Source organism: Diplodia corticola, assembly GCF_001883845.1.
Source record: "Diplodia corticola strain CBS 112549 chromosome Unknown scaffold14, whole genome shotgun sequence".
In the NCBI taxonomy this organism is placed as follows: Eukaryota; Fungi; Ascomycota; class Dothideomycetes; order Botryosphaeriales; family Botryosphaeriaceae; genus Diplodia; species Diplodia corticola.
In genome coordinates, this window is record NW_017971493.1 from 244,067 (window position 1) to 262,792 (window position 18,726).

The following is an 18,726-nucleotide window of genomic DNA, read 5'->3' on the forward strand; positions in this document are numbered from 1 at the left end:
ATGGGTCTGGTTGCAATCGGTTTGTGAAAAGGATAAAAGAGATTTGGCGTCTGACTATCTTAGATCAATGAGTTATGTGTTGATTCTGGAGTCATCTCGGTGTTCAGTCCGTGCTCTATCAATTTTCATACATGCCCTCACACAGGTAGCTACATTTCAGTTGTCCGAGGGGTTTGGCTGGGTGAAAGGGGATCGAGATTGTGGCTGGTGTGAATGCGGGGTTGGCAGCTGAAAAAGCGAAGACGGATAACACCGTGGGGGAACCCGAGTCGAAAGCCACCTCAAGGATAGCTGCGCAGGTGGCTCTAAGCCGCTATGCGCTTTCTCCGCGGCCGTTCGGTTGTGAGTGGGTCTCGCCATTGGCACTCTTGCAGTCCGCTGGAGCCTCCATGACACGAAAAAAAAGAAAAATAATAACGGCGGAGCATCAATTATAGTGCAACGACTTCACGCGAAGGCTCGTAGCCAGGATTACGCATTCTCGAAAGTCTTTGACGCTTTGGAAGCACCGAGGAACCAATTGTGGATGCGGTTAATTATAGCATTGCATAAAAAGGCAGAGTGTCTCAGCTCGAACCGAATGGCGTTCCTCTGCTCCACATTATGATGCACTCAGCCAGCCACGACATGCAAGGCAGACATTCTATGGGCCTTCATGTCTTTTATTTCCCACCTCACTTGCCTGGCCCTTTATTCCCGTTCTTGGAACCTTGGACGAAAGGGTGAGAAGGCATTCAGGAAGGAACATCTAGATGAGTGCCAAGGGTGTAGTAGTAGACCAAATCCTACATGGCCTTGGTCCTTTTGGGACCGCTCAACATGTATCCACCGCATGCACAATAAAAATAGAAATAAAACCGGACAGAAGCTGTCTAGAGAGTCCACCTGATTCTTCAGTTCTACATACTCGCTGCTCGGTGTTGAGAAGTTGTTGTGCTATCCTGGATCATATTACCATCTCGTTCCTTAGCACGTCCACACCTGAGATAATGTGAGTGGTCGAAGTATATGTCCGAGCACAGATGCTGATTTTACATTCGTACACATGCGTCTAGATATATGTTGCAATATGAGCGTTGTAGCAGTAGGTCAATAAATCGAGCGGACCGAGGCAATGAAGATGGCCCATTGGCGATCCTACCGAGTTTCGACCTGGCGTACATGAGGCTTGCGTGAAGACACACGCGAGTCGATAAGGATATTGCGACATTCAAAGTCCAGCGGGCCAATCAATCGTAGTACAGTCCGCCTCTAGCTGTTGAGAAAACGAGCCACGGAAACCCCTGCACAGAGCTGAAAGCTCAGCCCGAGAGGCTGATGTCAGTCGACAGTCACCTGTGCTGAGTAATTGGAACTGCCGATCTGCGGCTCCAAAAGCTTGAGAAAAGTAGTTCGGCGTAATAAATAGGAGCCCTGCCTAATGCTCTCAATGTCTTGAACCCCGTTTTCGTCTCTCAAGAATCTCATGGCAGCACCCTGAAATGTGGATTGAGCTGCCGCCTCTTTTGCAGCGTGCCGGTGGAGCGACGCCACAGCGCTCGGTTAATGCGGAGACGGCAAAGCAGGTATTGAGCCCTTTCCACATGAATAATCCTTGACGTTCACGTGAACAGGTGGTAGCCGTGTGACGGCCTCCCGGAACCGAGCCTGGCCCAACTTTCAGAAGCATCCGACGTTCGATTGGGACTTACTAACCCATAACAATAGCTATGGGAAACGCATCGAGGCCCCACTCACCGCCACCTATTCTGCCGCACCAACGTGTCACGACAAAGGAGGCGGAGCCAGCCGTCATACGGATTACCCATGCCGAACAAGGCTCACATTCCTGCTCCTGCTCTTGCAAAGCCAAGGCGCAATCCTACACATTCAACGGGGGCTGTTACCGGTATCAAAGTGCAGAGAAAAGCCAACCAGGTTAATGACTTGGCGCATATGTTATGCAAGTTTGATCCCACGGATTTACTGGATCACAGTCGTCAAGAAGCCACTACCACTCATTCGCAAGGCATCCAACAGGCAAACGGTCAATCTGCTTACTTTGCTTGGCTTGTTCCCAGTTCCAGGAACTCGTAACCCAGTCTTGCGGGACCCATTACAAGCCGTGAACCTGCACCATATCACATTTCACGGACCTCCGATGGTGCCGAAATAAGCCTTGGTCATGAATACCGCACAGCACCGCTTTCCGTACTACAGTGGGCTGTTGCTGCGAGACGCTTCTTTCTCTATTTTTAGTCTCTGATAACTCCCCCAACCCCCGAATTCTCCGCCCACTAGAGACGTAACAACCCTACGTATCATACATCATTGCACATTCTGATTCTGTCGTACATGCTGATCAACCCCGCAACTGGTTCAATTTTGGATACCTTACAACGCTAAAGCTGGTAGGGTGTACCTCAATACAATCAAATTCGCCTATATACTTCTTGCTGACAAGCAGATACCGATAGCGACTGCATGTTCTGACAACGGCAGCCTTTTGGCACGTTTCTATCGCGAACGACATCACACCATCACCAATATATCTACTTCTGTTCGAAGACTTTCCGACCGAGGGGCGCAACGCCAGCCGCTGTTGTTCGGGTGCAAACACGAGAGACGATTGTGGGCGGAGTTACAGAGCCGACATACCCGGAAACCTTGAGAGGACTGGGAGAGCCCATTGGCGTGGCACAGTTCGGTTACGAAAGATCGAACAGTGATCCGAGCAATTCGACCAAGCTCTTCGGCTGAATCTTTCGAGCCGGCGCATACGAATAGCACTACCATGGAGTATCCTTACCTCGCAATCGCATCCGAGTCGACCGAAGACGTCCGTTTCGAGGACCTACAAAACAGTATGCCGGTTGAGCTCAATCAGATATTGATGCCACCTCCACTGGAGGGCCGCCAGTCGAGCGCGAGCTTTCCCTTCATTCCGGAGGCTGTGTTGAAAAGAGGCTTGCCATCGACAGTCAACCACATAACAGTACCCTCACCGCAGCCCAATGGATCGTCCCCACGTCTATCAGCACCGACATACAACAGCACTCCAAGCGCACCATCCGCATTCACAAGTGATCCTTCTCCAGCGCAATTCCAGTTGATCCCAGAGATGCCAGTCCATGCTATCAGGCGAGTTCCAAATCATCCCGTTGCGGATCCTCTCCTCGACATCACGCTCTTCGATCTAAGTCTACCTGCCGACATCACCATGCCAACAGGATACGGGCAGTCTCACAATCTGATGGACCACGACTCCATCGCGTATCCCATCTTAGGAAGCCACATCTTCGACTACGCCTACCAGGGACGGCATACGTACGGCAACGTTGACGACGACGGAGGACATGTGGCCGAACTCTCGCCTGCACCCAACCGATGCCCCGACTGTGGAGTCACTTTCCGCGGCGGAAAGCACCAGTTCCAGCGCAATCTGAGGAGGCATCGCATCCACCATTGCCAGGTGGGCGCGACAGAAAAGTATCCCTGCCGTTTTGGGGGGTGCGAGGCCTCGTTTACCCGGACAGACGGGCGGAAGTATCACGAAAAGACGCAGCACCGTCTCTACATTACCGGAAATCCTGCAAGTACTTGACTGGGACTGAATTCCTTCTTGACGAATTTTCTTCTCTTCGATAGACTTCCACCTTTTGTTTTGCCGTTATTGGAGTTGCAGGGGCTGAGTATGAGCAATCATCGTCAAGCATCCAAGACAGTAGTGCGCAAGTACATAAGACCCAAGAGCGCGTTATCTCATTGTTGTACCACGTGTTTGATTTGCCGTAGTGCTGAGATCCGGATGTGTGTTCTTGCGGCGGGCGCTGAATAGATATCGACTGGACCTTTTGGCGGGCTTTGTGATGGGTTCAAGCGTCGTCGTAAGGTTTCCGCTAGACTTAACAACAACAATGAAATCCGAAAACGGTATTCGAGGCTGTAAATTGTTCTGCTACCTCTGTTGATGCCCCCGATCCAATCATTCCTGGGTCGTAACGTGTCCGGAACGTCAGCGCACATATATTCGGGGGATTGTCCCTCTCAATGGCTCTTCGAGCGCGTTAGGTTGGGAAGGCGGAAAGGGGGTATGAGGATAGGTGGGTGCTGAGGGCGTGGGAGAGAGAGGTGAAGGGGAAGGAGAGGGGGAGAGCGTAGGGCGGGTGGGAGTGAAGTGTCGTGCGGAGTGGAAAGGGATGTGTGTGTTGGATGGCGGCCTCGCTTTTACTCTTGAGCAGCCTTTTTCGATGGACCTCCTTGCGTTACTAAAATATACCTTCTTTTGTAACACTAACCTTCAAGGAGTTGTCTGAGGTCCGCTCTGTCCGAAACAGTGGGGTCTGTGGAGACAATCGTCCGTGATCGTCGCTGTGCCACGCCGACGCCGCACTCCCACCTGCCTCTCTGGTCTCCTGAGGCAGCCGATATTATCGCTTATATGATGCATGGGCGCAGCATTTAAATAATTGGCCCGCCCCGGCCAGAATGACCGCTAAAGCGGGGTTACGACGAATTTGTTTTCTTCAGCACTTTTCCATGTCGAAACGCGCATGATTCAACATCCACGAGCCTGTTGATCCGTACATCGAGAGCGACATGTGTAACCCAGAAGCACAGACTACAGTACAGGAAGAAGGCCTGCAGGACATTGAAGTAGACCCAGGCGTACGTGGGAAGATATCGTTCTGCTTCCTGATCTAACCCGGCGATTTTGACAGCTCGACTCCGACTCTGCCATCGGAAGCGTTGATGACCAGCTGTACGATTGCATTTCTTCTATCAGTAGCCCAGGGAAATACCGCTTACACAGCCAGCTCCGCATACACCCAGTCTCTGACTTCCAGCGTAACTGCATATCCGGTCGAACACGGTCGCCGGTACCACGCCTACAAGGATGGTTCCTACTTCATGCCCAACGACGAGGTCAGCGAATCAGCAAATCGTGCGTACGAAACGAGTCTTTTGACTGATGTCTGCAGAATGAGCAAGACCGTCTTGATTTGATGCACCACCTCATAATGGTGCTCACGGATGGGAAGGACTTTCTCGCGCCCATCAAGAACGAGGACTTGAAGCGTGTTCTGGACGCTGGCTGCGGAACTGTGAGGGCTTCATGATACACAAACCTATTGGCCATGGGAGTACTGACATGTGACAGGGAATATGGTCCATCGGGATGGGTGCGAGCAAGCTCATTTCTTGACATTTCATGCTGTTGAGCTGACGCATTGGTCCAGGGGATAAGTACCCCGAAGCAGAAGTAAGGCTTACCCAAAGTGACGCCTCCCCAGATCAAAGCTCTAACTGTTCAAGATACTCGGAAACGATCTCAGCCCGGTGCAGCCGGCGTGGGTGGTACGTATATGCGATATCGACCTCTCCCTGAAATGGCTGACTTGGACCCGGCTGCACAGCCTCCCAACGTCAAGTTCGAGGTCGATGATCTCGAAGCGCCGTGGAATCATCCGAAGCCGTTTGACCTGATCTTTTGCCGCTATCTCGACGGCGCTATTTCCGACTGGCCCACTCTCGTCTCCAACATGTTTGACCATACCAGGCCAGGCGGTTGGGTTGAGTATGAAGACCATCTGAGTGCCACTGAAACTCCTGCTAAACCGCTTTCTCCAGGCTTCAAGGCTACGACGCCCAGTTCAGATCCGATGATGGCACCCTGAAGTCGGATGCGTACCTTAAACGCTACTTTGAAACCATCGAGAAAGGAATCTCCAAGATGGGCAAAGTGCTGTCTACCGGGCCGCTCTTTGAGGGATTGCTGAAAGATGCAGGTTTTTCCAACATCCACGTCCACAAGTATAAGCTCCCAATCGGCACTTGGCCTAAAGATAAGAAGATGGTATGTCGTGGCTATGTGCAAACCTGTGGAGAGTTCAGTGACTGACATGGAGTACAGAAAGAAGCTGGGACCATCAATACGCTGCAGTACCTCGACGGCATGGAGGCCTTCTCCTACCGCTTGTTGACTGGCGTCTTGGACTGGAAGCTTGAGGAGGTGCAAGTATTCAATGCCAAAGTTGCCGAGGAGATCAAGAGCAACAAGATTCATGCATACTACACACTGTAAGTGACAACACAACTACCTGCATTTATTTAGGCTAACCTGTCTTGTCTGTAGCTATGTTGTGTACGGTCAGAAACCAGAGAAAGACGAAGAGTAAAGGCTCATCATAGCTGTAGCATAATATCGAGGAGTTGAAGGATGGTCAGATATGTCTGTTCCTGAGTTCAATTTACTCAGTCGAGACAATATACGACAATAAGACTTTCTTGATTCAAGCTTATAAAATGCTAGATAGAGCCATCGACGTGTTAGTACTGTATCGATATGTCTCCAATCCAGCCCACGTTCAACGATCCTATGTGGCTGAGAATGGCAATAGTTTCGAGGAATGAACATGGAGGATTGCATAAAAGCTTATGCAAAGAACATACTCCCGGAACGCCGCAATCTCACCCTTGTCGCGGCAGATCCATCAAACGACAGCGTTGACCCTTCTGATTGGCACACAGTGAGGACGACTTGCGCCTCTACTTCCGAAAGTTCAGTCACAACAAACCACCTTGGTCTAGTCAGCTGCGGAAACTCATCTCTGTTCGCAGTGATGGGCTGCGACATGGGTCTCATGTCAGCACTCACTCCAGGCGTATCCAACTGGTTCTTCTGGATCTGCTCGCAGAAGTACAACTACGACTCTACCAAAGAGGGTGTGTCCAGCCTCTGCAGCGATGTGGTGGGGTGTTTTTGCGGAGGGAGCAGGTGGTGGTGTTGGGAATTATGCTTTTTCGAATGAGAAGGTGGGGGAGATGGTGCCGGGTAGGTTGTATGCGTAGCAACTGAGAAATCTGGGGGAAGGAAAGCCGGATGTGTATGTGTGTGTGTGTGTGTGTGTGTGTGTGTGTGGGGCTCCGCGGGGGTGGGTTGTTGAGATCGGAGAAAGCGGCGCTCTGGGGAGATACACTACGGCGTGGAGGCTGCATGGAGGTCATACTTGGATGAAGGATGAGAGAGCTATGCGTACGGCAGCATCGAAATGGGATTTCGAGACATTCTACTCATCTGATGCGTATGGTCTGTTCCCTCTGGTCCCCTTTCTGAAGCGCGTTCTGCCCTTTTGCATCAGCGTAGTTTGAGAGTTTTGTCAGTCCGATCCGCTTGAAGTTTCTGTCATCGTCCAGCTTCTGCAGCAGAAGACACATGAGATATCGTGATGTCTTCTTGACAGTCCGCTCTCCAAACGCGGCAGGCATGCAGTACAACTCTGCTTTGTCGGAGAAGATGTCCACGTCCGAGTCGGGAGCGTCCAGGTACACGTTGGTATGCTCTCTTCTCGTCGGGTCAAATGGCCGGAACGGACCGCTGTCGTCCAGCCACCAACCATAGGGAACCCTGCGAGGCAGCTCGAGCTTTCGCAGATGTATCTTCCGGAGATATTTCACCTTGAGCTCGATGAAGCCGGCATTGTTCTCGTTCTTGAGCAGGCCGAATCGGTCATACTTGCCATTCTCATCCGTGTACGGCAGGTGCCAGCTGATGACTTTGAACAGAAGCTCGTCATTGCATCCGTTGTAGTCTGTTGCTTCGCCGTATACAATGCCCTGAGGAACATCGAGAGTTGCCCACGAAAACGATGGAGCCCTTGTGGGATCACGGGTCGAGTGGTTCTCGAACAAGCCGTCTTTGAAGACGGGCTCGACGCGCCACAAGAGCTGGCTCTCGAGATATTGGTCCCACATGCCGGCAACGTATTCGACGTTTTGAAGGTACGTGGTGTGGATCAACTTGGCGATTCCGGAGAGGGCAATCAGCTTGTCCCTCGACATGGTCAGCTTAGTTTTCGAATAGGCCTCGACGATGCGTTTCCACAGCTCATAGACGTAAACGTTTTCCAACCCCTCGTCGGGGTCTTTGAAGCCATTCAGTCGGATCTCACGTAGGGCCAGGCCGTCCTTGTCCGGGTCCAGGCTCTTGAATCTGCCCTCTTGCACGATTTCTCCGAGTTTGACCTTGTATGGCGGAACGCACTCGGAATGGCCTTCGGTACGATCGAACTCGGCGCACTCCCAAGCGATCTGGTTGGCGCAAAAGTGAAGAACGCGCGGAGCCATCAGCCTTTCCTGCAGGACCCAGGCTCGCTTGTTGACCGGAGCATTGTCGACCAAGTCTTCCCAGAAGGCAACGTCGATAATGGTGCAGCGCCTCAGATGGTCTTTTCCGGATTCCTTTTTTTGCAGAGGCATGTCGGGATAGTAGTCTCCCTCGTTTGATTTTGGGGGCGATGGTTCATGGCCGGGAAGGCCAACGAGGTTCAGGTTGATCTCGTCTTCCCAAAGGTGGTCGGGGTGGCGAGGGAAGAAGAGCCCCTTGTCTCCGTCTACAGCAGCAGTGGCGGAGATGTTGAGATACGACTCGCGGTAGACATCGCCCATGACGCGAGACTGCTCCAGCCAATCCCTCTCGGCGTCCTTTGGGTCGTCGCCCGGAAACGAGCTCGGCTGTTTGATGCAGAGGGAGTCGATCCAGACGTAGCCAACTCCTTCAAGACGGCAGGCAAACAGGATTGCGTCGCGAAAGCTCTTGGTGAAGGCTCCGAGCTCTATTCCCTCGCCCTTGAACTTCTTCTCGGTCCGGCTGGTGAGCTTGAGCTGGCCTTGGACGCTTTTCGGGCGGCCCCAGCAATGGCTCAAGGTCACGAATCTGTTGTACCTCTGGGCCTTTAGTGTTTCGGCATCCTCCTCGACAAGCTTGACTTTGAAGTGGTCGAGGATGGAAGTCTTGGACAGAAAAGTAAAGTCCTGGCCGATCTTCACTCCGTTTGCCTCTCTCAGCTCCTGGATATCGATGAGCCTTTTCGGGTAGCGTTTGTGCCGAATTGCTCCTGGCTCCCAAGAGCTTGCGCATTTGCAGCCCGCAATCCAACTGTGGGCCAGCTCAAAGACCTCGTCTGACGAGGTGTGATAGGACTTTGGAGTCCTCAAAGAGAACTCCTGTGAGACTGGGGTGGCCGACATGTCAGATGCACGGGGCTGTCGGACTGTGAAGGAGGGTTACTCGCCTGTGGGCCGCAGCACAAATGTGCGGGTGCGGCGCTTCTCCAGGATGAAGTCCAAGCGATAGACGCCGCCGTCCTTCCACTGGCCACCCTTGAGCTCGGAAAGATTGGCGTCGATGGAGATGTCCTGGTCGTCGAGCAGGTCCATTTCGTGGCGCAGCTCATTGGCAAGGGCAATGCATATGGAGCAGCCGGCTTCTCTCGACCTGCGGAGGGACTCTGTCCTGGCGTGGTGCTTGAAAGTGAGGTCGTAGGTGCCGTTCCATTGCTGCCCCGTGCCGCCGCGGAGCATACACGCGCATGTCCTGCAAAGCATGGCTCAGTGGGGCCACAGTTGTGGTGGTGAGGCAGGGCGGGAGGCGTTGCGGAGCCCGGGGCCGCATGCCCAGGCCAAACGCCTTTATAGCGGGAGGTCCGATGAGCCAAACAGTGGGGTCGGGGGTGCATCTCGCTGGCGGCGTGCCATTGGCGGCAGAGCGTAGCACACGAAAAGAAGCAAAATAGAGTGGGAATTGGGGGCGGAATGGGGCACGTGGGGCGGGCGCGTCGCTTGCACCTTAGCTTTGACGTCTCCTCAGTCGCACCTTCCCGTGCACCAGGTACCACAGCACTTACCACCACCCCGTCTTGCTGCGCCCACCCTCGCCGTGCGCATGGCACACCGTCCCAGGCACCCGAGGACCCGCCCCTGCAAACCCCTCTTGGCCCTGCATGCATAGCCTGCCTTGCTGCGCCTCAACCCTGCCCCGCTTTTGGCGCTGACCCAGCCCAGCCTGACGCCTTTCGATACTCGCCATTGCTGCCAAAACCCAGGCCCGCCCCGCTCTCTTTCCCGTCCCCCAGCCATGGAAAACGACGCACGAAAGATGGACATCCGCTTCCACCTCCGGAACGACTGGCCCGAGCCGGCCAAGGACGACTGGCCCGCGCCGGTCCAAGTCACCATCGCGCCCGACGCCGCCGCCGCCGGCCTGACCGAGGACCTCGCCCTCAACTTCACAGCCTTCCGCGACTGGAGCCGCACGCTGCGCAAGAACCTCTCGCTGCAGGCCTCCAAATCCGGCCACACCTTCTCCCAGGACCCGTGGACCCTCGACCGCATCAACATCCACGCCGCCACCTTCTTCGGCCCGCGCGTCGGCTTCATGCAGATCGAGGCCAAGCTGCGCCGCGACAACGAAGAGCCGCGCCGGCTCGAGCGCGTCGTCTTCCTGCGCGGCGGCAGCGTGGCCATGCTCATGATCCTGCGCCCGCGCGACTCGCGCAACGAGCGCTACGTCATCATGACGGAGCAGCCGCGCGTGGGCGCCGGCTCCATGTGCTTCCTCGAGATCCCCGCGGGCATGCTCGACGACTCGCCCGAGGTGCGCGGCAAGGTGCTCGAGGAGATCAAGGAGGAGACGGGCTTCGCCATCCAGAAGGACGAGCTCATCGACCTCACCGAGCTCGCCCTGCGCGACGACGTCACCCCGGACGACGTGCGCGCCGCAATGTACCCCAGCCCCGCCAACCTGGACGAGTTCATCCCGCTGTTCGTGTGGGAGAAGGAGCTGGACCGCCAGGAGATCGAGGAGCTGAAGGGGAAGCTGACGGGGCTGAGGAAGCACCAGGAGATGATCACCCTCGTCATCTGCCACTACGAGGAGATTTGGCGCAAGGGCGCGAGGGATGCGAAGACGTTGGCTGCTTGGGCGCTGTATGAGGGGTTGAGCCGGGAGGGGAAGATTCAGAAGGAGTTGCTGAGAATACGCACGGGGCGTATCGAATAGAGGAGAGGGGGGAGGGGGTAGACGGGTTTGGTTTTTTTTTTTTTTTGTCTTGAGGGGTCATGGTTCACGACGTTGGCTTGCGATCATCACAATACCCTTTTGCGTCGAGAGAAGAGAGGGATCGGGATCGGGATCGGGTCGGGATAAGGAGTCAAGGGTTTGGGCTTCCTCGATAACGTCACTCACGTCGTTTTGAGATATCTATCGTGTGGACTCTTGTCTAGTCTGCCGGTTCATCAATTTTATTTTTCTTACATCCCGGAAGCTCATCTTGTTCCCCACAAGAGTGCCGAGCCTGCTGGGTAGCGAAAAGCTTGGGTTTGGCTGGCATAAGCATCTGCGGGGCCGGCCGACACCGCCGAAAAGCTGCTGGTTTCGAACAAGAAAAATGGTTTTCGGGCGCCTCGGAAGAAGAGCCGCATGTATGGAATGATCCCTGTACAGAATTTGACTGTACGACGGCCACAAGGTCTGGGGGCTGTGCAGCGAGGCAGACAGCACGAAGTATCACACAGCGCCGGACTCGCTCGCCGAGAGCCTCATGTCTCGGCGAGAGATGGACTGGCTAATGCTTTGGCGATCGATCGCATGCGTCATGTGCTCCGAAAAGGGCTCTGCGTTCATGCATGAGGAGGCACTTCACGCTCTTGCGCGCTTGCGCGCTACGTCACATGCGGAATACGCAAACCGTGTAAGTCATCATTCATTCATGGTTCATGGCTCGTTGGCATGCATGAAGCCCTTCAGAACCGGCGGAGCTGAAGCACTAGATTAAAGTAGGAAATTAAGTGAGAAATGATGGGAAATCGAGAGGTGACCCTGAACCAGCCCATAGGAAAATTAGGAAATGGTAGGAAATAAGCCTGCTTAAGTAGTGAAGAAAAAAAGTGAAAAAGGGTAAAGGGTCCTCGATTCCTTGTATTCTCCTTCAACCCCAAGGGGGTTACAGAAATTCAAGATTTCTTGCGATCGGAAGCAACGTAACCGTGCGCCTTCTTTTCGTGTTTGTTTCTTCCATCCGATCTGGCGAAGCGGGATTCGCAACCTTCCACGCGGCATGGTAGCTTCTCCCTGGGGTTTTTGGGGCAACTGAAATCGCAATGCCTCTTCAAGTTGCGTTTCGAATCGTGGCGGCTTCCAGTGAAGGACATTTTGCAGTCCGGACAGATCATCTGGCTATCTGGAATGTGTTCTTTGTACTCCTCGTTGAAATTGCACGGTATCTTCTCCTTGGGACTCTCGGGGAAACTGGAATCGCGAGTCCTCTTCAAGTTGCATTTCGAACGCTGGAGGCATCCAGTGAAGGGCGTTTTGTAGTCCGAATAGATTATCTGGGTATCTGGAATTTGTTCTTTGCGCTCCTCGATGAGAGTGGCCGACAACATTATGTCCAAGCATAGTAGCGGGCAGTCCATCACTGGACATTTGTGGTTGAGACACTCGAACAAAACAAGTTCCGTCCCACCAGCCAACGCATCATCTCCTGGAACGAGGCCGTCTTGATGGGACAGCCCATTGTGAAGGGGAGATGTCGCACTGTGGCATCCGGAATCGCCGCCACAGGATAGCGCAGGAGTTGCCGGGGTCGATAATTCCGAAGGGAAGTTGCTATTGGAGAACGGCGATACAGAACTTTGGTCGCTGCCATACGCGGATGCTGATGAAAGGGGGGTTAATTGGACTTGTTGAAACTGTGACGAGCGGAAATGATAGGGCGGCATGACGTTGAGTGTAAGAGAAGCACCTCTTCTAAGTGCGGGTTGGTGACGGGGATTGGGATAAGCCATCATGCTTGAGGGACGATCGACTGGCAGGTTTGGTGTGTGTACCACGTGAGAAACGGGCGCGGGTTGGATGGGATGAAGGTTGGATGCATCAGAGCGGCTTGGTAAGGGTTGCTGGCTCGAGTCCCGTGGCGGCAAAAATGAAAAGCCCGTGTTCCAGAAAGTTGAAGGTGACTGATGAGGTTCAGGAACCCAAGAATAAGAAGCTTCGGGCTCCTGGTGAGCTTGACCTGCCATGATGCTGTGCTCGAGATCTTTTTCCCCCGCTTGAGCGTCTGTTGTGGAAGTCTCGGCTATAGGTTCGTTGGTGGGAAGTTCCACGAGCTCGGTGGCGGAAAGCTCATGAACTGGGTGGTTGTTCGCGCAAAGCTCGGCTGGGAGCTCTTTGGTGGTTGGAAGCTCAAGTACGCGTTCGGGGGTGGGGGTGGGAAGCTCAACCACGGCGGTAGTGGGGAGTTCAGCTATGGATTCAGCCGCGATGGCCTCGTGAGACTCGGATGTTGTATTCTGAGGATAACGCTTCCCTTCCGTGTCGATGTGCCCGTGTGTGGATTTCCGTTCCCGGTTGAATCTTATCATGAAGCTGCCGTGTTTGGACCAGGCAATCACTATGGGTACCCGTCTGTCAGTTGATGATATATCAGCGATGCGGTCCCAGCACGGGGTCGTCCGTACCAACTTGAATTCTTTCCAGTGGTCAAAGACGGAGCAATGACGGCAAGAAGTACCATGCATGGTGGTGAAAAGAGCGCAAATGATAGACTGGCGAGTGATGCAGCCGATTTTGAGCTTCAAAGCGACTGGCAGTGCCCGAATGCTGAAGCCACATTGTAGTGACAGGACGGACGTGAGAAGATATAAGGGAACAAGCGATCGAAAGAGCCGCCGCGCTCTTCCAAGCAACAAAAGAAGATGAGGCCGTGGGACTCCATTGCCCCATGGCCGCATGGCCGCACTCGCCTCCCGCATGTATGGCATCCATGAGCGATCGAGTCCCTCGGTAGTCGGGGTATCGTAGCGACGCGCGAAGCACGGATTTGCGCAACTGCGAGATATTGTTCAATGGACTCTACCGGCCATGTATCCTTGTCGACGCCTAACGTGCAGAGAGTCCCTGAGCTCCATTATTCGCTACCGATTGGCAGCCCATGAAGCGGCGAGACTGACCATGCAGCCGGCGTGCAACATTTCAGAAACCATAACGTCCGTGTTCGCTACGGTTTGTTGACCGGTGCACTGGCGGGGCAGGTTTCGTAGTTTCAGCCTTGTGCGTTGGCGGAGTGGCAAAATGAGGGGGTGGAGGTTCGCTTGATGCCGGCGAGCCCGCGAAGGATGTCGGCGAGCCCGCGAAGTTGAGGCTCTACAAGTCCTTCCTCGGGTGGATCGGAGGAGATTGTGATTGATTGCACTGTCGTGGGACACAGGCGAGGCTACGCCAAGGGGTGTAACGCATCTAGAGAGCCAAAGCCATGTCATCTGGAGTCCGGATCAGTTCCGAGCTTCGGATGAGGAGGAGGGCACTACCAGGTGCGGTGCGTAGGACTCGGACGTGCGTCATAGAAGGTGTTTTTCGCAGGTATCGATATTGAAACGGGCAAGCTTGAGTCCCGGGGTGCTGTAGAAGGGCCCTTGGGCGATCAAAAGAGCGATCGGGACTCAAGCGGCTCCCGGGAAAAGCCTTCTTTTATCAACGCAGGCCAGTTTCGCTAGATCTGCTCGAGCTGAAAACCTCCAGCTTAGAACGGCAACATGCAAGTATCCACCACTCAGCTCCTGGGGGCCGAGCCTTCAGCTTGCTGCAGCTGTTTACGTGTGGCTGTTGCTCGAAAGTCGACGGGGGTGTAGTGGACTTGCACTTCATTGGCTGGCTACGCTCTAGATGTAGCACGATCGGCGGGCACCACCCGCTTTCATAAGGTCCCGTGACATGACATGGATCCCAAACATGACTCGGCTCAGTATATTCGTGGACAAACAGGAATGGAATTGTTTGTTGACAGTACAGAACGAAACACCATGATCTCCTTCTACAGATCAATTTCGCTTCCAGGCCGAGCGATATTCTGGCGCCAATGGTGGGCGTTAAAAGGATCCTTCTCATACACATTGACTTCGAAAAACTTGTTGTGGTTCGAGCACTTGAAGTTTTTGTACCTTCGGAGACCAATAAGCATTGAGAACGATGCAATCCGACACTGCGGATTTACTTACGCATTCAGCTTCTTGTAGTTTGCTGCAATCAGGTCGGATTCGGTGACTTCAACAAAGGCATCCTCTTCATCTCCCTTGTTGGTGGCAGCGAAGTACCTCTTGGCCTCAAGAGGACCGAAGTTGACCTGCTTGACCAATTGAATGACGTGGGGATAGCCAAGGGCTGCGAGCTTGTCGTCTTGCTCCCCAGCAGACTGCGCTGTCGCCTCCCTCGGGAAGGCAGCCCACTTCATGAAGACGGTGAACTTGGGTTCATGGCTGAGGGCTCGGGGCCGGTAAGGCCGGGTGTCTGGACAGCAGAAGAGAGTGGACATGTTGAAGAAGACAAGGTCGATGTACGGCTGCAGAGGGTGAGGGTGGAAAGAGAGGGCATCCGATGACATTTGAACGCCTGCAACGGCTCGCGCTATTTATGCTCCGTCGTGCTCGATGGCCGGAATGTCCATTTTCCGTAGCGGGCTGTGTTTATTGGGTGGTGCACTGACGTCGGATTGCTGTGAGGCCTACCCTGGGGGCCCTGGGGAGATGGCGTGGCATCCCATGATTCCGAGCATCATCTTCGATGGCGGCACCCGAGCTATGCCATGCCTTGACAAGAATCCGCAAGAATGGCAATAGACCAATAGCAATGGGCATGCTGGCGCTTGTGTTGCTTCTCTGGTGCTGCAAGCCAAGTCAGGCCTCGTCATCTTCCTGTGAGGCCTACCCCCGCCTTCCAGCCAATCAGGTAAGCGAGCGAGGTCTGATCGCCAGAAGTCAAAAAGGAGGCCTCGGGCGTCTGCTACTCCATTTCCTCTTCTTTGCGGACACAACCCAAGGCCGCTGGCCGTGTCGCTCCTTCGTTGGTCTGCCCTTCGTTTCGTTTTTGGCCTCGAGTGTTCCTTGACGTTCGGGATTCTGTGCCAAATCTCCACCAGAGCCCGGAGCGCAACAGCGACAAGTGACATCTATTAAGCCTCAAGACTTCGCCTGTTCATCTGACCATCGATATCAACACGAAGACACCATCGACCCGCGTCTTTTGGACAAGCGATATTTTGACCCAGAATCAGCTTGTGCTGAACCTCCAGATCCCAACGTTGAATCCCGACACCCCGAGGCCTTTGTTTCTGAATTCCCCGTCAACCTTTCACCGCAACCACCACCTCCAACCACCCAAGACCTTGTTTCGCACCTCCGGCAGCAGCAACGTTCAGCTTCACCGTTTGCTTGTCCATCGTGTCTTGCAACGTTCAAAAGAAAAGGAGACCTCACGTAAGACTCGATCCAATTCCTTCATGTGCTCATTTGATTGTTGACTTTCACCCCAGGCGACACGAGAAGACGCACTCCAGGCCCTTCAAATGCACGGCTGAGGGTTGTACCCACGACTTTTCGCTGAGAAAGGACCTTAGCCGGCACGTTGCGCAAAAGCATTCGGATAGGATACCAGACTTTGAGGGGTTTCGCTGCACTGTCGCTGGATGCAAACGGACTGAGCCGTTTGCTCGGAAGGACAATTTCAGGAGGCATATGGAGAGCCAACACCCTGGTTGCTAGCCCGTCAAATGGTACGAATGTGTTGAAGTTTTGTCGCTTTGGACCGTCTGTGAACTGTGCCACTTCGGGTAGTGTATAACACTGTTCCCGCGCCGATGTTGGTGAGTGATTGGTCAATTGCATAGCCGGCTCCCGAGGGGGCGCGGGGTAGGGGGTAGTGCTCACCTCAACCATCAACACTACAAACCTATCTCCACGGACTTGGCGCGTAAGCTTCCTTATTACCCGTACGAGCTTTGTATAAATGCCACTCACGCCCAGATGATTCAAGACATGGCACATCCCACGATGCTGATCAGCCTCGATATCCGCACCTTTCAAGCCTTTGCAACTCCCCATGTCAGATCAGCAATGCGTCGAAGCAGCCACGCCGCCTCAAGACTCTCTTAGCAGCGTCGAAGACGGCGTCACAAACCCGACGCCCAGCAACGTGCCCTCGACCGTCCCACCGCCTCCCGCGCCCGACGGCGGCGTCAAAGCATGGTCGCAGGCCGCCGCCGCGCACCTGGTCATCTTCAACTGCTGGGTATGATCAATCTTCCAACTCAAACGCAACGGGAGCTCACCGCGTCACAGGGCTACATCTCCTCCTTCGGCCTCTTCCAGTCCTACTACACAGCCACCTTCTCCGTCTCGGGCTCGGCCGTCAGCTGGATCGGCTCCGTCCAGATCCTGCTCATCTACGCCGTCGGCACCCTCTCCGGGCGCGCGCTGGACGCCGGCCGCTTCCGGCCGTGCGTGACGGCGGGCTGCGCGCTGCAGGTGCTCGGCGTCTTCGCCACGGCGTCCGCGACGCGCTACTGGCACGTCTTCCTCGCGCAGGGCGTCTGCAAGGGGCTCGGCGACGGCCTCGTCTTCTGCCCCGCCGTCGCCCTCGTCGCCACCTACTTCTCCGCCCGCCGCAGCCTCGCTATTGGCGTCATGGCCGCCGGCGGCGCCACCGGCGGCGTCGTCTTCCCCCTCGTCGCACGCCAGCTGCTGCCCGCCGTCGGCTTCGCTTGGACCGTGCGCGTCATGGGCTTCGTGGTGCTGTTCAACGCGTGCGTCTTCTCTGCCGTGGCGCGCGTGCGCGTCGTGAAGGTGGCGGTGCGGGTCGAGTCGAGGCGGGAGAGGAAGGAGGGGGAGGAGAAGAAGAATACGAAGACGAAGACGAAGACGAAGAAGAAGGAGCAGCGCCAGCGCCCGCGCCAGCGCCGGCCGTACGTCGAATGGGCCGCCTTCGCGGAGCCGGCATACTCGCTCTTCTGCGCCGCCATGTTCCTCGTGCTCTGGGCCGTCTTCATCGCCTACTTCTACCTCGACGCCTACGCGCGCGACGTCGTCCTGCGCCGCGCAGCAGCACCCTCCGCCGACGCCGACGACGACAACAACAACAACAACAACTCCTCGGACGCCGCCACGACGACGCTGACGCTCCTCCTCACCCTCAACGCCGTCGGCCTCCCCGCGCGGCTGGGCTGCGGCTTCGTCGCCGACCGCCTCGGCCCCGTCAACACGCTGCTTCCCGCCGTCGCCGCGGCAGGCACTCTCTTCTTCTGCTGGATCGCCGTGCAGCGTTCGCTTGGCGGGCTGTACGCCTTCGCGGCCGTGTACGGCTTCTTCGCCGGCGGCATCCAGAGCCTGTTCCCCGCCGCCGCCGCCAGCCTGACCGCCGACATCGATAAGATGGGCGTCCGCACCGGCATGTGCTTTTCCGTCGTGTCGGTGGCGTGCTTGACGGGGCCGCCGATCGCTGGCGCGCTGATCGAGAGGGCGGATGGGGGTTATTTGTATGCGCAGGTTTTTGGGGGGGTGGCGTTGATGGCTGGTGCGGCGACGCTGGTGGCGGCGAGGTGGGCGAGGTATGGGTGGGATTGGAGGAAGAAGATGTGAGGGTGAGAAGAAGAGCGGTGGGGTTGAGAAAGAGAAATGTTTATACGATAAGACGGCTGGAGCTGCCGTCGAGTGCGGTTTTCAAACGTCTTGGAGGCACCCCTGCAGTCAGCCAATCGACTTGTCCTCTACCGCCATGTCATGTACGTATAAGCCACTGATTCGGTTGGATGAAGAGGGGAGAGCACGTGGGCCTGCATATCTCACCTGGCTGGAAACCCCTCGGAATAGACGCGGTCCCTGCTTAACAGTCAGCTGTAGGCTGCCGAGATCGACAAGGCTGGGGAGAATTGAAGCAGTTGGCTCCGCTGTTTCTTGCAGTTTGACAAGTTTCAGTTCAGCTGAACGAACCATGCCTTCCTTTATGCACTGTGGCAAAGTGCCGCAGTAGTGGTACGCGAAAGGCTTGCGTCGATTGTCGGCACGAAGGCGATGGTAGGTACTTGGAAGAACTCGGTCTTCTTGGCCGATACTCAAGTCGATCGCGAACTCGTTGAGACT

The 18,726-nt window shown here is 55.2% G+C and overlaps 8 protein-coding genes across 8 annotated transcripts; 4 read left to right on the plus strand and 4 right to left on the minus strand.

The window, feature by feature from the left end:
- Positions 1 to 2,773: 2,773 nt before the first annotated feature.
- Positions 2,774 to 3,583, plus strand: BKCO1_1400084 (uncharacterized protein; the record flags this gene model as incomplete). Its single annotated transcript, XM_020271164.1, has 1 exon — positions 2,774 to 3,583. One exon carries the CDS (start codon positions 2,774 to 2,776, stop codon positions 3,581 to 3,583), a length of 810 nt encoding a protein of 269 aa, XP_020132276.1.
- A 995-nt stretch (positions 3,584 to 4,578) lies between these two features.
- BKCO1_1400085 (methyltransferase domain-containing protein) lies at positions 4,579 to 6,158 on the plus strand (the record flags this gene model as incomplete). Its single annotated transcript, XM_020271165.1, has 11 exons — positions 4,579 to 4,647; positions 4,701 to 4,741; positions 4,797 to 4,905; positions 4,962 to 5,084; positions 5,141 to 5,162; positions 5,220 to 5,242; positions 5,296 to 5,337; positions 5,397 to 5,557; positions 5,611 to 5,836; positions 5,894 to 6,060; positions 6,116 to 6,158. 11 exons carry the CDS (start codon positions 4,579 to 4,581, stop codon positions 6,156 to 6,158), a joined length of 1,026 nt encoding a protein of 341 aa, XP_020132277.1.
- Positions 6,159 to 7,053: 895 nt separating this feature from the next.
- Positions 7,054 to 9,009, minus strand: BKCO1_1400086 (heterokaryon incompatibility protein; the record flags this gene model as incomplete). Its single annotated transcript, XM_020271166.1, has 1 exon — positions 7,054 to 9,009. The coding sequence occupies one exon, from the start codon at positions 9,007 to 9,009 to the stop codon at positions 7,054 to 7,056; it is 1,956 nt and encodes a 651-aa protein (XP_020132274.1).
- A 36-nt stretch (positions 9,010 to 9,045) lies between these two features.
- BKCO1_1400087 (heterokaryon incompatibility protein) lies at positions 9,046 to 9,366 on the minus strand (the record flags this gene model as incomplete). The annotated part of the gene is made up of 1 exon (XM_020271167.1): positions 9,046 to 9,366. The coding sequence occupies one exon, from the start codon at positions 9,364 to 9,366 to the stop codon at positions 9,046 to 9,048; it is 321 nt and encodes a 106-aa protein (XP_020132275.1).
- Positions 9,367 to 9,895: 529 nt separating this feature from the next.
- Positions 9,896 to 10,819, plus strand: BKCO1_1400088 (nudix family hydrolase; the record flags this gene model as incomplete). The annotated part of the gene is made up of 1 exon (XM_020271168.1): positions 9,896 to 10,819. The coding sequence occupies one exon, from the start codon at positions 9,896 to 9,898 to the stop codon at positions 10,817 to 10,819; it is 924 nt and encodes a 307-aa protein (XP_020132282.1).
- Positions 10,820 to 11,772: 953 nt separating this feature from the next.
- Positions 11,773 to 13,182, minus strand: BKCO1_1400089 (uncharacterized protein; the record flags this gene model as incomplete). The annotated part of the gene is made up of 1 exon (XM_020271169.1): positions 11,773 to 13,182. The coding sequence occupies one exon, from the start codon at positions 13,180 to 13,182 to the stop codon at positions 11,773 to 11,775; it is 1,410 nt and encodes a 469-aa protein (XP_020132283.1).
- A 1,448-nt stretch (positions 13,183 to 14,630) lies between these two features.
- On the minus strand, positions 14,631 to 15,197 carry BKCO1_1400090 (mfs multidrug transporter; the record flags this gene model as incomplete). Its single annotated transcript, XM_020271171.1, has 2 exons — positions 14,631 to 14,757; positions 14,815 to 15,197. 2 exons carry the CDS (start codon positions 15,195 to 15,197, stop codon positions 14,631 to 14,633), a joined length of 510 nt encoding a protein of 169 aa, XP_020132267.1.
- A 1,493-nt stretch (positions 15,198 to 16,690) lies between these two features.
- Positions 16,691 to 18,225, plus strand: BKCO1_1400091 (mfs monocarboxylate transporter; the record flags this gene model as incomplete). The annotated part of the gene is made up of 2 exons (XM_020271172.1): positions 16,691 to 16,879; positions 16,930 to 18,225. The coding sequence occupies 2 exons, from the start codon at positions 16,691 to 16,693 to the stop codon at positions 18,223 to 18,225; spliced, it is 1,485 nt and encodes a 494-aa protein (XP_020132266.1).
- Between the last annotated feature and the right edge of the window lie 501 nt (positions 18,226 to 18,726).